The sequence below is a fragment of the Oratosquilla oratoria genome, chromosome 34, assembly GCF_046742065.1.
Source record: "Oratosquilla oratoria isolate Oo_2021 chromosome 34, ASM4674206v1, whole genome shotgun sequence".
NCBI lineage: Eukaryota > Metazoa > Arthropoda > Malacostraca > Stomatopoda > Squillidae > Oratosquilla > Oratosquilla oratoria.
In genome coordinates this window covers 38,174,763-38,193,400 of record NC_134810.1, presented here as the reverse complement: position 1 = coordinate 38,193,400, position 18,638 = coordinate 38,174,763, and the positions used below count along the sequence as shown (strand labels likewise).

General features: G+C 42.2%; 1 protein-coding gene across 3 annotated transcripts in view; it reads right to left on the bottom strand.

Moving 5' to 3' along the window:
• Shrm (shroom) overlaps positions 1 to 18,638 on the bottom strand; it is a 1,346,254-nt gene that overhangs the window by 26,077 nt on the left and 1,301,539 nt on the right. For all 3 annotated transcript variants that reach the window (XM_076173405.1, XM_076173404.1, XM_076173406.1), the window contains 2 exons: positions 7,809 to 8,152; positions 1,811 to 2,869 (listed from right to left, as the gene is read on the bottom strand). In XM_076173405.1, coding sequence (XP_076029520.1) covers positions 1,811 to 2,869; positions 7,809 to 8,152 — 1,403 coding nt within the window. The remainder of the gene's footprint in view (positions 1 to 1,810; positions 2,870 to 7,808; positions 8,153 to 18,638) is intronic.

The following is an 18,638-nucleotide window of genomic DNA, read 5'->3' as shown; positions in this document are numbered from 1 at the left end:
TTGGAAAAAAATAAATAAAAAAATATATTAGCCCGGCGTCTGCCAGAAGAAAATCTGTGAAGAGCATCGTTTTACAGGGGTTAATCGCGATGGAACGACTAAGAGAATTACTTCGACCCTGACTGAATAAAATCTGCTAGAGCTAGCTTTTAAAAATCCTGTCAAATCCTTAGTATGATAAAGAGTTACATAAGAATAAAGGAGACTGCAAGAGACCATAAGGCCTACACTAGGCAGCTCCCCATCCATAAAGTTGTCTAGTCTAATCGTTTTTTAAAACAACTGATAGTTTCAGCGCTTACTAAATGGTTACTAAGTTTATTCCATTCATCGACCACCCTATTAGTAAACCAATTCTTGCCTATTTCCTTCTTAAATCTAAATTTTTCCAGTTTATATCCATTACTGTAAGTCCTGCCCTGTTGTTTTATTATGATGACCTTGTTTGCATCTCCCTTGTTATAGCCTTTGATCCACTTGAACACTTCTATTAGATCACCCCACACTCTGCGTCTTTCCAGAGAGTGTAAGTTTAGGTGCCTAAGCCTCTCTTCGTAAGGCAAATTTCCGAGTTAACTTTGATTTATCAAGATTGTGTGGTTCATCGTTTGCAATTAAGTTTCGCTTGATCAATAAAGTTTTGTAAATATCTAAGTTTGGAATATGAATTGTTGTATGGTACCAGCTAAGACCCACAGCCTCAATTCCTTCACTTATGAGTGAAGTAATCATACATACATACATATACCAAGGCTTTTTCCCCCTTACAAGGGAGGTAGCCAAAAAGGAAAAGGCATAAAATCATTCCCACCCATTCCATAAAGGTAACTATATATTCTTACAAGTTAGGTTATGTTAGTATTGATAACCTTAGTGTGTAGGTAGTGCAGCTGATCATATCCATGTCCCAAATACACTCATTGTTTCGAGAATCATCAAAGAGGTTAGCTAATATATTCATCCAGGCTTCAGCTGTGGATCTCACAATTGCTGATATTGATAACATCAGTGAATTACAATTTATGTTCTTCAATCCTTAACCTGTTACTGACAATTTGTACATTAGTTCTGTCCTCCACTAAGTGATTTTATTCAACTGAAGGAACCCTTTGCAGTAAAAAGATGAATTACAAGTTTGAACATTTGTTCCACTTTCATTACGTCAAACAAATCTAACCAGGTAACAAGACCAGACCTTTCCCTTCATAATCTGGTTCTTCTTTACCCTTTCCCCTCCCTCCCTTCCTCCAACCAGCTGACTTCACCACCTTGAACTGTTAAACAGTTCAGACAAGACAAGAAATGCTGATTCAAGCATAATGACCATTATTTTTACCTTGATAAGTGATCTTGCCATGGAAAGAGGTTAAGTGTGTTCATGTGTCTATGCATACATCTTAAAAAAGAAATGTTTTACAAGAGCAGAATCTTTTCTTTGTTTAGACTTGTACAGAATTATTTCTTTAACTTGTGATAAAAGTACAAATCATTCTAGAAATGGCAGTATGGTCAACCACCTTGGCATACACTGAAGAGTATAAAGAATATACTCAACCAATGCTTTGACTACAATTCTGAGCATTAGCTTTCCAATTCATGTTTTAGAAATATAAAATCTAATTATACTGGACACTCTTTCTGTACCTTATTTTGTTCAACACAAATGTAATAATATAGCCAGACTTACCGTTTCTACTTAAAATCATCAAGTTTTCTATCTAAACTCGTTAATGTTTCTACCAACACTAGTTAATATTTCTACCTACACTTGTTAATATTTCTACTAAAACTTGACACTTTTTCTACTTACCTAGCAAGGCTAGAAGCTTAGCATCAGCTGTGAGTTCATTCATGTACTCCTTCGAAAGATTCTCAAACTCGAGCTCCTCCTGGTAGGTGCTCCTCCCGTAACCAAGGATGACAATATTCCCTGGGTCAGAGACACATGGAGGTGGTTCATCAGGAACCTTGGGTGGAATATCCTCAGGGACCACCATTGGTGGGTGGGTTGCTGTCGAGGGTGACCATGACTTTGAGAGTGCATTTGAAGTTGGTGACACTAGAGGTGCTTTCGTGTAAGCAATTGTTGTGGTTGTGGTTGTTGCGGAGGGTGTAGGCTCCTCAGTGACAGTGGCCGGGTGAGCTGTGACAGTGCCATCAGGAGGCACTGGCACTGAAGAAGGCGAACTACTACTCGAACTACTACTGTTGGAGGAGGCAACAGTTGCTGGACTAGATGCGAGAGGTTCGTGCTCTTGTGGCATAGGGAGTACATCCAGTGACGTTTCAAGGAAGACTGTGGGGGCTGGCGCCAAGGATGTCTCCGTCACACTTGAGGACCTGCTGAAAGACTCCGACACACTTTCAGATCTGCTGGAAGAAGACATTGGCTCCTCGTTCCGACTTAGGGCCGACTCTCCGTAACTCGCGGTCTGAGGCGAGGTGTCGTGGGTCGGCGTGGTTATGGCTGTGGTGCTGGCAGCTGTGGGGGCCGTAGAGAAATTCTCTGGACGGTGCAATATGTGCTCGCCGAGGCTTGTTGTCCTTATGACTGGTTGGGATGGAGGTTGTGATGATGGCTGAGAGATGCTTCGATTAAGACTCTCCAGAGAGGTCCGCCAAGAATGTGTGGGACTCAACTTTGAGGGTGAAGATGGAGACCCGCCCTGGGCTTCAGTGCTACCTAGTGATGTGGTTGAGCCCTCGGATGCTAAGGACCTAAGGGCTGGGGATGACTGTGAAGGCTGCAGGCGTGGAGTTGTATCCCTGTCATGGGCAGAGGCATTGGCCCGCCGTTCCTTGAAGGCACGGAGTTCCTCTGCTGTGAAACTCACTGTTGTTGAGCTCTGTCGACCATGGCCTGCCCAACCTGAAAAAGAACAAACATTGGTTCAGAAGTGGAACAACACATAGTAGGACACACTGGTCTGGGTTATGAGCAGCTTGTGAAGGAATGCTTACCCAAGTCTGAGGGATGCTAATTTCCCAATGAATTTGTCATAGTTCAATGCTGCAGTCAATACAAAATAATGTCTAACCGTCTACAATCTTTAAAAATTGTCATTTAATGAAGTGATGAAAGTAAACTAGTTTTGGCTGTCTAGCCTTGCTATGGAAATGCGTCTTGCTGCACTGCTGGTGAACCAAGCAAGAGCTAAGATGGGAGGGATACCAAATGGGTTTTGGATTGATAGATGGTTGAAGGGTGGGTATAGACTTTGACTTGGCTATGCCTTTTACAAGGTTGAGAGTGCCTTTTGGTGTATGTACATACATACAACCAGAGACAAGGGGCTGACTGTAGAGTATGCACAAAAAACTGAGGAGGTATTTCCAATTGCTGACGAGATTGCTTTAAAAAGGTCAGATATATAGAAGGACAATATGAAAAGTTCTTTGAATTAAGAAAATGGAACTAAACAAGTACACTTTCCCCCCTTACAAGGGAAGCCAAAATCAAAAGGCATAAATCCACTCCGTCCCATTTCATCCCCACACACCTCCCATTAACCACCCCTCCCTCCCGCTTTTCTTGGCTCCTCCTGGATGATGGGTCAAACCCTGTGGTAGGGGAGAAAGAATACTGCCACCGAGTGTTCCCACTCCAGTTGTAAAAGACTTTTCTAAAAAGAGCAAAGTCACAAGAGTAGACTATCCATACGTGAAAGAAACCGCACTTAAACAGTAAACAAAAAAATAAAAAGAGGGGTTTTCTACACAAACATTCCAAAGGTAAAAGAAACCCTAGTTCTAATGTATTTTAATACTGAATGTTGTCAAGAGAGGACCACAAGACAAATTATAGGCAAAATATCGCAGAAACAAGTGACTTAATGGAAATAGCACTGAAATAAACAAGTTTCTCATCTAGTTCCATGTTCCAACAGCGAATTAGGCTTGGATTTGGGTATTAACAATTATATTTCCATTAATTACTATGTTATATCTTAGATATAACAGAGTAATCAATGGAAATATAATTATTAATTATGACCCATCATCCAGGAGGAACCAAGAAAAGAGGGAGGGAAGGGTGGTGAATGAAGTGGAGTATGCGAGGATGAAATGAGTGGGAGTGGATTTATGTCTTTGACTTTGGCTGCCTCTCTTGTAAGGGGGGAAAAAGCCATTGGTATATGTAATATGTTATATATCATATCATACTATATATGACCCAAATATATAATAATTATAATGTAGTGGAAGATGTCTTCCTCCATTGGTTCTGGCCTGGTCAGTGGGCAGGTATGATCCTTCATCCACGAGGAGACAAGATGAGAAGGAAACAAGGGTGGTGGACAGGAGTGGAATAGGTGGCAGTGGGTGCCTTGAATGGCTACCTCCCTTATAAGAAAGAAAGAAAGAAAGAAGAAAGAAAAAAAAAAAAAAAAAAAAAAATGGTATAAAGATTATATATATATATATATATATATATATATATATATATATATATATATATATATATATATATATAAATAAGTTATTCTGTGCCAAAGTTTACTATCCAAATAAAGCTTTTCTCCAAACAAGAGGAATCAAGTAAAAACATTCCAATTGAAATGATCCCTGTCATTGTGCAATGACTGTACTTGCAATACCATTTTCTACATTATATATGAAAGAAATCTTATCTCTAGTCCTGTGGCTTTTCACTATGAGAACAAAGGGTAGGGGGATAGATCACCCAAGGAAAAACTGTCTGAAATGAGACTGCATACAAGAATACTACTGACCAAATACTGCTAACCTAGCTCAGAGTAAACTGTTATAGTCTGGAACATGTATGCTTACATATGCACACACTTTTAATGGCAAAAATGTTAAACAGAAAATAAGCGGGTAAAATATGAATTCAGAGTTTACATGGATTGCAATAATTATTGAAAATAGTGTATCTAGGATTGCCATCACTACAGGAAAGAAGTAATAGGGAAAATTTAATATCTTATACAAATGTATTCATAACAAGAAATTCTTAGGTGTCACCATGAATTTGAGATGAAATATTCTTTCTGTAAACTATGACTACAAATAATTCCAGAGCCCCAAAGAATATTTCACTAAGAAAAAATTCTAAAATGCAAGTACTGGTAAACTGTAAACAAGTATACCCAAGATTTTCCTGAATGTTTTACAGATACTCATGGCACTTCATATACACAAAGAATTAACTTATGGTAAAAGGATAACAGTTTAAGCCAATGCCAAACCAGCACCATCAAAACATTTGCTGTAATGACCTGCAACTCATAATAATATCAGCTATATTCAAGGGCACAGAAAGCAGAATGATCACTTATATTGAGGCTATGGAATGAACAGACACAGTAAAGATTCAAACACAAAAGAAAATAACTGTGATGAAAAGAAACTGAAGTCTTGTGAACACATCAGATTATCCAATCAAATTTGTTTTTTCTATCTATATACTAATGGCTTCTTCCCCCTTACCCTGCTCCTCATGGATGAAATTAACTTTTGATAAAACATAAAAATCACTATTTACATGAAAAACCATATCAACAAGTCAAACAAAATACTCTAAAGTCCATAGTAATATTGCCTGCATTACAACCATGAATACAAAACACACACAGATGTCCCACTGAATGGTCAGACCTTTCAACTAAACATAAACTCAAAAATACTGTCTCATATAAGACTTTCATTCCCCACAAAAGACACCTTATACAAATGAAGAAATTTAATGTGCTCAGAACTATAGCAAGCATAAGTTTTTGCTACAACTGATACTAAACAATTCTACTTGCATCACGTGTACCCATACACTCATACTGTTCACTGATGATTACTGTGAAGATTTGATGTGTTTTGATGATTTGAATATATGTTTAGTAGCTAAACAAAGTATCCATTTTACCCTTTAACTTTTACATATTTGCATCGAAGAAACACACTCGTGATATAAACTGTCCCATACTAATACAGCACATACAACAATCCAAAAATTTTACTACAAGAGATCTATGGAAAGACCCAAGGACTCTTGGTAACCACTATGATGCTGTCAGTTTCCAGTTTGTGAAACTGGACAACAGTTGTTGTTATTGTAACTACAATCTCTAATTGAACTATGGGCCACCTGGCAAGTGGCTGGATTAATAGGAGGTGCAAATCTCCTGCAAAAGAAATCCAACTGATTGATTGCTTTTTTGCATGGACTCCTCTTATGATGCATGATAATCAATTAGTGATTAATACTCATATCTATTTATATCTACAATGATTTATATCAATGCAAACTTCACTATGAATGCTTACTGCCTGATATCTAATTTCTTTATTATTTAGTCTTATCAGATTCGTGTGACTATTACTATTTGCTTGTTTCTACTAGTAATTTTCTATTTCTTTTTTTTTTTCTCATAAACTATCCTGAGACACAAGAGCTGGCACACTGCAGTGAAAGCAATGTTGTGTCTGTCAAGTTAAAAGCAGACATAAAGATTATGTACTTGGAATCTTGCCATAATTACTTTGTTATGTTTACACTAGTGCACATGGGGAAGGGAATGCGGGAATGTGTGTGTGGGTGTGAAAGTAAGAGAGAGGGGAAAAGAGAGGAGAAGTAATTTTTCATCTTCTTCATTTTGTCTATAACCAGTACTTCTATCAATGAAGACAATATCTCACCAAACAAGTTGAGTCCTAGAGGTGGTAAAAGAGCGACTTATGGAGGGAAGCAGAGACGAGAGAGAGTAAAAGTTATAAATTATCACTATTCTTCTTTGAATGTAAGTTTCAGGAAGTGGATGGGGAAGGGAAGGGGAGGGGTAAAGGAGGCAAAGATGGAAGGGAGAAGGGAGGGATGGAGGCTTGGCAATAGTTCTAAAGTAAGTTGGCTAACCTACCCCAACATTAAAATTGTATTCTGGTCCTGTGAAAAATATCATTGTTTTATATACTGACTTGAAACCCCCTGACATCTTAATAATAATTATACAACATGATCTGGAAATCCTAATGTTAAAAATTGCAGCTGCTAAATAGATATATGGAAGATGCTTTTCTGTAAACCAGTTCCAATCTTGAAAAACCAAGATCTTGATTTCTTGCTCTTCATCTAGTTCAAGAAGAAACTGTCAGATGGCCTGTAACTGACAACAATGACACTAAATGATGCTTGACAGACCAAATAACTGATGATTTGAAGTCCCCAATAATAATGCACTACCATCACATTGAAGTGCAAAACATTCCCAAGGTAAAATTCATTATTTGTCAAAAACTATATGCCTACTTTATGTCATGCTGTTGGCAGAAGACCCTCTTCTCACATACTGTTGGCAGATAACCCTCTTCTCACATTCCTGAAGCTCAATCCACAACCTCCCTGACTCTTCCTTGATCTTTTCATCATGGCAATATACATTTTGTGTTCTGGTTAACGTGTTACAATGCAGTTCATTTGCTGAGACCAATTAATTAAGGTTATAAAGCTGTACCAATATGTGATATCATTAACAGCTGTCAGAAGGTATAATTTGATAATCTGGTGGCCATTGCCTGTTACATTGGAGTCGTGGGTCTCTTGCAAGAGAGACCAGGGGCAACAGATTGACTGACTGTTTTGTTGTGCTAGCTGTTGGACCCATCTGAAAAGCTTTTTGATCAATTAATATCCTGTCAAGACACGAGCTTGGCCCTCTGTTAAAGAGAATAGCCTAGCGTTTGCTAAATAATATCAAGGAACAGCCGACGACTGCTAAATTATTATTAGACGTGATAACATTCAAGGAAGCTTGACCTACAAAAGCTGAGTAGATCCTGGGCAGCGCCAGACTTACCGTTGTTGTTTAGGTGATTGTCGTTGTCATTGGTTATGTTATTGTTATTGTTGTTCTTCATGAGACTCGAACTCGTCGACACGGGACGAAGGGGCCCTCCGAGCATCGTGGCCGCCGGCGGCGTCGGCGGAGACGCCGTGAGGTCAGGAACCGAAGACGTGGGCATAGTGCCTGTCAGGTTATTATTGCCGCTATTGTTGTTGTTGATGTTATTGTTGGGCGCATCGTTGTAGAGGGCATTGCGGTTGAGGGGCGCCGATGGCGAAATGGTTCTTCTGTAGCGTCCCTCGAAGCCAGTCTTCCAGTCCCGCCTGTGGGCCATATACGAGTCCTTGTGGTACGTCCTGTGAACAAAGAAACCAATTAGTCATCGACATAGAAATCGACTTCGCCAACAGACATACATTAACAAAAATTTGCCTATAATCAATTCATCTTCAACCCTGCAAACAAAAAAGCCAATGATACAAAATTGACAATGAACAAAGAAAAATCTAATACTAGTCAATCTCCAATCGATACATCTTCTTTGCCCACACCACCTACAAAGTACCTAATCAGTTAAACACAGAACTGCCTCAACAATACACTCAATAAGCAGGCATCAATTATATTTATATTAGCCTATTTACAAAACTCACGACCACTGGTACTCGTTCAAAAACTAATCACAAGACATCCAATCGGTGACCAAACACAAACTTCCCGGGTAATTCCCTTTTCTTCCCCACCGAGGCGCATAACAAAGCCTACCAAACACTCCATGAATGATTACGTCAACAGCACCCGATCCTATTAACTATTCACATCCAAAACACAAAACACTTCACTTTTGCAAAATTACCGTCCCCACTGAATGTCAATAATATATAATTATGGATGAACTTCTTGTTGCGGAATATCCGCATCATTAAGCGAAGGCTGGCTAAGTTGGATATCAGCATGGCGAAGGGTCGACCAGCGTCGTCTTGTAATACATGACAGAATACACACACACAAACGCATACATATACACACATACATACATACAAATAAGTGAACGAATTGCTTTCCGATATCCAGTTTATTCTTGTCTCTTCACTTGTTATAGCTTCACCGTATGGTTCCTCACAGCGTGAAGCCATACACGGACATGGGGGTTCCCTGGATGGCACAGGAGACGTATCACTTCCTTGTAGTGATTTGTCCCACACGTGAGAGACGCCCATGATCAGGGGTTGGGCTGACGGCCCTGAAGCAGGGGGCAAGCGATCGTCAGAAGGCGATTTTTTTTTTCTTTCCCCAGATCGAGGTGAAACTCGTTGCTTAATAACTGGGGTGGATCTAAACTCGAAGTCCGTGCGCGCGAAATCCTGTGTACGCGTGAGCGATGCGCCCTTGACGAGCAGATCGTGCTTCTCCAAGCTGCTCACAAAACCTGCTCCAAACTGCTCACGAAACTGCTCCCACCAGCTGCTCACGAAAGCAGGAGTTGTCAACAGCTCCTGATGCACTTGGCAAAAGACAGATTGTCCCGTTTTCTGTTATTGATGGTAAGAGGTGTCTGCCTGCCAGCCTGCCAGGTGAATATCACCAACGTGATAGAGGAGCCTTGGCATCGGTCACTGACGGCGTGACAGATATCTCGATCAACAGACACCCCCTACCCCCATCCCCTTGGGCTGCGGCATAGGATTTCTCCCGTTCAACTTAAAGAGCTATATCGAAGTACAGTATAGGCGATTTCATACAATCGTCAACCCACCCCCAACACACAACCACCACCACAATAAACAAATACATACATAAAATAATAATAAATTAATAATAAATAAATCCTGCGATTGCAGAGATTCCCCTCAAAATAAAATCGTACAGTGACAGTGAGAGTGAATTATTTATTCTGGCTAACGCCAAACGTCTTTGGCTGCATTATGACACCTTTGGTACCATAAGCCTTGTTGACACAGGACTAATTTACTAGACGCCAGAGCTAGCGACTTGTAAACTACATCTTAACGGAAAGTTAGTAAACTTGCCTCCAAACTATCCTAGTGTCAACACTCACTTGCCGTGCAAGTTAACTTGCAACTAGCACTTAGGCAAACTAGCCCCGAGTCTACGAGGCTAAAGCTGCTGAACCAACTTGATTCATACCTTCCGCACTGAATAGATTGAACCCAAACGCTGATTTCTTTTAATTACCAAACGAGTCCAAATAGTACGAGTAAAGATTGGAATAGCTGATTTCATGAACTTGGCAAACTTGGCTCTTCAAGTGCTAAAGGATCTTTGATCCTGTAACGCGAGACACTGCAACGTTTCGAGTACGATTCAAGATCCTTATGGATATTGGTCATGGAGGTCAAATGAGAGTACGGTAGGACGTGCGTAACATGATGATATGAAACAGCAAAATGTTGCGGGTATAATGTTAAACAAATACATGTAGCTACAAAAAATGTAGCTACATTATTACGTTTTGGCGCCGTGAGAATTCCTATACATCACTAGCCTCTAGTGACAAAACCTTTTTTGGTCTACAAATGCGATACGCAAAAAAAAAAAAAAAAAAAAAAGTACATTGTACAGTATACCGTGACAGCTCTAAGGGTATATTGATGACGTCATAAGATGTGCCCCGTCGGGTCTCCGTGACAATGCAGAGTGGATACTCTGCTGTGGAAAGATTTCTTCAGCGTCATGTTACGTCGTCATGCTGACGTCATGCGCATCACGTTCAGTGTGGGTGGACCACTTTTAAATGTTAACGTATTCCTCATTCCTATGTTATTGAGAAAAAACCCCAGCAAGTTTTGAGTCCTATCAACGATTAGATGTTACCTGTCTAGTTTCTTGATTATTTCACACACATACATTATATATATATATATATATATTATATATATATATATATATATATATATATATATATATTTTTTTTTTTTTTTTTTTTGGATAACTCACATTGCCTGAAACAAGTCCGAGGGACCATGCAAGGCGTCCTCTAATCGGATAGGAATATAGTAGTAACAATTCTGTTAACAAAGCAAACCGTGACACTAAAATCATACACACTACGTTGGTCACTCAAGCACCGCGCATGTGGCTAGGCAGTCGTCATCAAGCAGGTTGCCCTTCCTTGCCGCCCGGCCAGGTTGCCCGCGGCAGGGCAGGCGCCCAAGGCGACGTCCTTGGCCTTCAAGAAGACCGCAGAGATTGTCCACATGCCAAGGGGACACTCCTTCACCCCCTCCTCACCTTCCACGAACATTTCCTCCGGTTTTCCTTCGCCACAACCACGTGCTCCCGAGAACCCGAACTGCATAACTAAAATAAGCTGATGTGTTTCAAGTGGATTCAGTCACGTCAACATGAGAGGTACGGCCGGGAGGTTGGAGGGCAGGTTAGTATTAAGGATGATAGGTGGGATGGTGCGTTGGGAGGTAGAGGTAGGTTCGAAGGTAGATAAAGGAGAGAGAGAGAGAGAGAGAGAGAGAGAGAGAGAGAGAGAGAGAGAGAGAGAGAGAGAGAGAGAGAGAGAGAGAATTAACGCGCGCGCTTTTAATATCGGTGTATTTTCCCCCATCAGCGGTTGTCAATCTTCTTCATGCCTGTTTCACAACATCTACTGGAAGGGGTAATTCTTCATACCTGTTTCATAACATCTACTGGGAGGAGTAATTCTTCATACCTGTTTCATAACATCACTGGAAGGGGTAATTCCCCGTCATCCAACATAAAACGCATTTCCTATTTTAGGATTCCTCTCGTGTGTGTGTGTGCGTGTGTGTGTGTGTGTGTGTGTGTGTAATGAACAAAGAATAAAAAACCTGACACTTGTTTTCGTTCAAGACCATGTTGGCGACCTCCACCTTGTGGGGCGAGACACCAAACTTAACATATGGTGGGCATACATACGCGCACACACACGTTCATGAATACTGATGTGAATGTGCACGACAATCAAAATTCATAATCACGACACGTGTCTTTGTACATGTACACGTATTCATGTAATTATGTATTCTGTATGTACGCACACGTAGCCGTTTCACGGTGCCCAGATCCCCTGGGGGGGTGAAATTCCGTTGCGAGGGGAGCATACCCACAACCCCTTTTTGCCACGGGCACGGCGCTACTGAAGGAGGAACCTATCTCAAAGGGCAGCACGTACTACACAAGCTCGCGAATGGAAAGATACGTTTCCTCACATACCTGCACTAGAGAGAACATGTTCCTATACATACGAATAATGCCTACAGACTTCAAGATACAAATATACATCTACACTAGCATGATTATGTATATACATACACGTCAGCTAATGCTTGTACGTAAGTGTACTCGCGCGTGCAAGCACAAGTATCAAAGCGGACATGTGCATTTGCGAGCCCGTGCACCGCACGCAACGCACACAAACCTACACATGTACACATATTGCAAAACGTACACCGGCACACAAACTCAGAACACTCATGCACGCTTGTCGAGACCCCTCCCCTCCCTCCACGCCCTACAAGGACACACCAGGCAAGCAAGCAAGCAAGCAAGCAAGCAAGAGGACACCTACAACAAGAGTTGACCAATACACAGTATCACCAGATCAACACAGGAAACCTTGATTTTCCTTTTCACTGACGAGTTCTCAACAGCTCCAACAAAGTCTTTCTTTCTCCAATGCATCAATGTAGCGCCATCTTCTTTAATGTTCCCCTCCACATCAACCCCTTCCCTCGCTATCTCCCCACGGGCAATTCATGGATCATCTCACCATCAACTGATCTGGTCCAATCTACCAGCCAGCAGGTATCTTTCCACTAACGAGTCTATTTTGATTCTCCATAAGTGTATATGGTCTGTTTCTCCACCAATGGAATGGTCCACTTTTCCACCGGTGACTCCAGTACCAGTCCTCACTCTTCCACCTCCCAACCATCCTCATATTGCACCATTCCGGACTGCCCACATGTTGTTCACATTCCAGAACCTCTTACTCAGTACTGCAACAATTTAAAGAAGCCTATGCGTGATATATATATATATATATATATATATATATATATATATATATATATATATATATATATATATATATACATATATATATATATACATATATATATCGGACTGGCAAGCTGGTCTACATGCTGTTCAGCAGGCTGATAGTTGCAATAAGGTTAGGGAGATGGAGAAGGATAGGCCAGCAGACGGGCAAGGCGGCGTGACGTCACGGCCTGCAGGCTCGGCTAACTGTCCTTCAAGGCGACGACGACTGGTGCTGCGCCGCTCCCCGTCGTGCGCCCCTCTGCCCTGCACCCCCTCCCCCTCCCCTCTCCAGCACCCCCGCCGTCGTCTCCCAGCTCTACCTTCGCCCCGCCCCTCACCTGGTCGTAGGATACCGAGACTCTTCTGACAACACCCAGGACAACCTGCCAGCCGAAGACTGTTGAGAAATTCTGCCCAAGGACAGTCGACGAATCTGTCCCTGTGTTCAGGATGGTCCTCGTTAGATGAGAATGAATGACGGAACAAAATTAAATTAATTACCATCACCACGAAATATCTTCCTCCTCCTTTTTAGCCCTTCCTTCACGGTCTCTCTTCCTCTTAACCCCTTTCTTCTTCACACCATCCTTCTTTCACCTTCACATTTCTTCCCTCCCTTTCATTCTACCTGTTAAATCTTCTAACTCTTCCCCCAACCCATCCTTGTCCAGCCAGACCCAATCCCGGAACTCTCCCTTAAGGCCCAACCCTAAAACCCTTTACTTCTCCCACCCTTCATCCTCTAGTAAGCCTTTTCACCTTTCCCGGCCTACCTCCCCCCCCCAAGCAGGTGAGTACCTAACCGCGGGGCAAGGGGACACTCATGTGATTGTGCAGTACTCCCATACGGTTGAGCTCTTCACGCTGTCACATGCCAGCTGACAAGACAGACGCGGACCGCAGCAGGTGGAGACACTGGAGAAAGACCGTTGGGGGGGACGAAGAGAATTTGAAAACAGTCGACAGATGAGGCAGGACCTATCACAGATTCCTCCTGGATCGTCTGCATTCAAGACACTTATAGTGTCAGCTGCTTTGAGAGTCAGTATTTAACATAGGACAGCTATTTTTAACAGTCCAGCTGCAACTAGTGGCTACTGCTGGATTACGTTGCCATGTATTTGTATGAAACTATTTGTATTTGTATGAAACTGATACTTGCCGACAAGTCAAGTGCTTGATAAAGCTTGAAAAGTCGAATTAATAAAGGCTCCGTCCACACATGGTGTTTATTTTGACCTTTATGTCTCCTTGACCACTATTTTCTGCATTAGGAGGTACAGTCTCCTACTAAACTCTTGAACTAGCCAATATCACCAAGGGGAGCGTTATGGTCACCAACAGACGGTGTCTCACGATTCTACAAAGAAGGTACTCACACCCATCCTCCTTCCCCACCAGGATGGTACTCGGGTTACAGACAACTCCCCCCCTCCCTTCTCAGTGTTGTGTGGATCTAATGGTTCTCGAGGAAAGCGGAACTATTGCGTAGATGTGGAGCTGAAGAGGATTATCCCATGGTCTCCTTTCCTTTTCCCGCGCACTCCAATAATCTTCCTGCCTCCCTCTCCCCACCTCTCTCTCTCAATATATATATATATATATATATATATATATATATATATATATATATACATATATATATACATATATATATACATATATATATACACACATATATATACACATCTATATATACATATATATATATACACATATATATATACATATATATATATATACACATATATATATACACATATATATATACATATATATATATATATATATATATATATATATATATATATATATATATATATATGATATGCGATAAGTAATTATATATTTTTTCAATTTATTGGTATTATGATTGTTATATTACTATCATAAATACACGTAGCATCTCGGCAGAGACGCTGTCCAACACCTGCCGACTCCTACACACCTGTCACATCTCACATGTTCACGTTCACAAAGGGAAAAAAAATGCACGATCACACGTGTTCGATAAAAACCATGTACTTATATGCCGGAGAACATGCATGCATGTATATGCACATGATAAATGAAAAGTAAGGGACAGGTTCTCACGAGCGTTCCTCCTTTCCTGTATGTAATCAGGGAAATGTAATTAGATAAGTACACACACACACTTCTCATGATGCTGGTGATCACAGCCCTTAAGTTTATTTTCAGGTTGCGAGTGATAAAACTGACTGATTGGTGAAAAGGCCCACTAGGAATGAAATAAGGGGCAAACGCGAAGGATACTTTGAAGTGGAACAATTTATTCACAAACAATTATTCTGTCCTTGTAAACAAATAACAAGCTGTAGTAATACGAACAATAACAATGGTGGTATATTAGTTTCACAACCAAGATGTCAAAATAACTATAACAAGACTCCAAATCCAGAAATGTCAACACTCGGAAACCGTTTTGCAATCCCGTTCGGAAACTTCTTTCCCGCCCTCCACCACCTCCCTCCCACCCAGTCGACTTTCATCCCACAGAAGGATTGGTGAGGAAGTTGCCAATCACGTACAGTCGGAGGTTTCAAAGGCGCTGGATACGGTTCACGAAACATCTGAGCCAAGGTTCGACCGGTACATACAACAAAGATGATAGTAATTAACGGGCATTGGGTATAGCAGTGGGTCCCTTTCCTTAGCGGGTGGCTCTTCCTGTTGCATTTACCCTCTCAGAAGTGAGAGGTGTTCTGACCATGCACACAACCATTCCAAACCGGTTGGTACTTCACCTCTTGTTCTGGCCACCACCCGACTCTTCTATAGTTCTATTCACCCCTGTGGCATTCCTTAAGCTGTTGTGTTAAGGTGCACACCGACCAGTCAACCGACAGACAATACAAGGCACGTACATGCACCCAAACACTCGCCCACGCTGCGGGAAACTTGTTCGACTGAGCCTGGTACTGTGATCCGCAGACATATCAGACAACACTTGCAACTCTTTTGTTTAAGCCTCTGGATTACATCATCTTTGGAAACACCGCAGCCCTCAAGATAAAAAAAGAAAAATAATACAATGCGGCTTGAGGCGATATTTCTTCTCATCAGTATACAATGGTTTCCCAAAGATTTTTATAACTGGGTATACGTTAAGGTTTTATGGAGGACTGACTCGTAAATCATAATGAATACCTCTATTGGTAAAATATATAATACAACATTAAAACAAATCGGCCGGCTGTCGATCACGAATCCAACACGTGATCCAAGACCATGGTGGTGATTCATTCTCTCTCTCTCTCACACACACACACTGCATTAGCATGGAAACCTTTCTTGTAAAGTACTGTTTACTGTAGAACAGTTATCATCTGGCTCCAAGTGGATTTCATATCAATCACCAGTAGTTATTCCTTAGATGTAAATACCAATTAATTTCACAAAAAATAAATTTATGAAATAGGATTCAAAATGTACGGTTTGCCTGTCCTGAGCTTGGTACTTTGTAGCCAGTTGCCCACCACAACCACTGGCAACCGACGATAAACAGTCGTGCATCAAGACGTCCCATGGGGGTTTCAAACCCCAAGGAAGCTAGTAAATCTTAGAGACCTTGGACCCTGAAGGAGGGGTTAATTCTACCCACTGGGGAAGCTCAAGTACACACACACATGCACTTGTTTCATAAAGGCACTAGAACTACCTAAAGTGCACACATGGAAGATTTAACTTGAGAAGGACGAACCTTGCCTTCCTGATCGACGCCATGGCGAGCAGAATCCTTACTCATGGGTCACAAGAACAACGAATTGATCACAAGAGCAGCTACCGCTGTGAAGACACTGATGCAGTCATCGTTTTCTATTCTCCCCCCACGCTTTTCATACGCGTTTACGCACCAACGACTGGGCGGCCTGAACTGGCCTATACACAAACACACGAAGAACGCACAGCGCGTACACGAACATCTGCGTGTAAATGCGCGGTATGGGGGGTATTCACGAGCAAGTAAACAATCCACTATGGAGACTCCAGCAACAGGACTTCTGTCCGCAGAGGTTTACGTAAGACTGCCAAGTTTAGAGAGACCGCGCTGGGTCTCCTCCCGTGGGCAGGACACACAAAGGTAGGCGTGGGCCAAGGCGAGGGGCACACATATGGGGCAAGACTGTGGGGGCAAGGGGCAAGGTGGTGTCTTTAAAGCCATCTAGAGACTCGGGTTCTTTGCCTCGGACACAAAGTGAGCAATGGGCAATATGTAGGTAACCGATATGTGTGTGTGTGTTGGGGGCAAACGAACAGGCTCCAGACGCTGGAGAGTAGAGGGGGAGTGGGAAGGGGGGGTAGAATAGTCCACGGAACTGCTTGTGCCCTCCGGGCGGTGTGGAGGACCTGCGTAAGGATCAAAATCCCCAAGTCCAGCAATTATCGTCCGCCTTTACCGACATCGCTCCGGCCAACGGTTATGCTGTGACTCACGCCGACACGCCCTCCCTCCCTCCCCCTCCCACCACCTCCTCCTCCACCACGTTCCCTCCTTCCTTATCGGCGTCCTACCTGTGTACGCCACCCTGCTATGCCTCTTCGCCACCTAGTGTGCATAACCTACCCCTCTTCCTTGTCTCCTTCTTCCTATAACATCTTCCTCCTGTCTTTCTCTGCCATTCATTCTGACAGACTCTGCCTAGCCTCTCACTCCTTCCCTACTCTTTCCTCCTTTCGAGCCGTATCATATTACTTCCTATCCCCTTCTTTACACACACACACACACACACACACACGGGGTCATCCTACTTCGAAAAAAAAAACTTCGTCATCTGCAGCGGCTTTTCACGAACTCACGCGCGCCTTTAGATGACCGAAGCTTCTTTTCAGGCCCTTTCTCGGGACGCCCAATACGCTAGCGAGCCTTCAGCGCCGCCGTCTGCAGGTCTGTGATACGTCGCTGGTCTGTCCACACTTTTTCTTTTTCGGCTCTGGCCATTCATGAGATTAGAATTTATCCCATTGATGACGTGAGCCTCTCGAAAGGTATTGGATCCCATGGAGAACTTCTTCAAAGTAGTTATGCAAACTATTCACGTGAAGTGGTGTAATGAATTCCTGGATTGTACGTTGCATTAATCATGCACGTTTTTTTAAATCTCGTATATGCAAATGTATTTTTCAAATGATGTATCATCTTCACTCTTTTCCAGATTTGGCTGGCCTTGGGCTGAGAAGAGGAGGAGGAGAGGCTGGAGTAGGAAGAAGTGGATTGACCTATTCACCACTGTTTAATTTATCTTTGCAAATGCCGACAGGTTATCTAATTTAACTCGAGGTCCCTTTCAGTAGTTAAAGTCATCTGTAGTTTTAACGAGCTTTATTCTTGCTCAAGCAAGATTTCATATATGGCAAGACACGTCATGATGGAGCACCGGGTGTCTCAGTTCGAGTATTTATCAATAGGCTGCGACTTGCACGATCTGTAAGAAATCGTCCATTGTGTACCATCACGATACGACTCGGGTGCATGGTGCGGGGGAAGGGGGGGAACCTACATTTAAGAGTGGTGACAGAAAAAAGTGCTGGCAGCAAAGCTTCATATGTAACCACTATGTCCGTTTGCACCCTACCAGGTCTGTCTGATGCCTTATATGGACAACATACACTGTGCAGCACCTTACCACATGCACAGTCTAACCTTATGCTAAAGCCCTCCGTGTATCCATGTCAGTGTGGTAAAGAACACAACTAAGGCTCTAGTATGGTTCTTCTTCAGGCTCCCCACCGTGGGGACTCTCGACAACACAGTGTGGCAGTCTGCAAATGAACTAACCAATT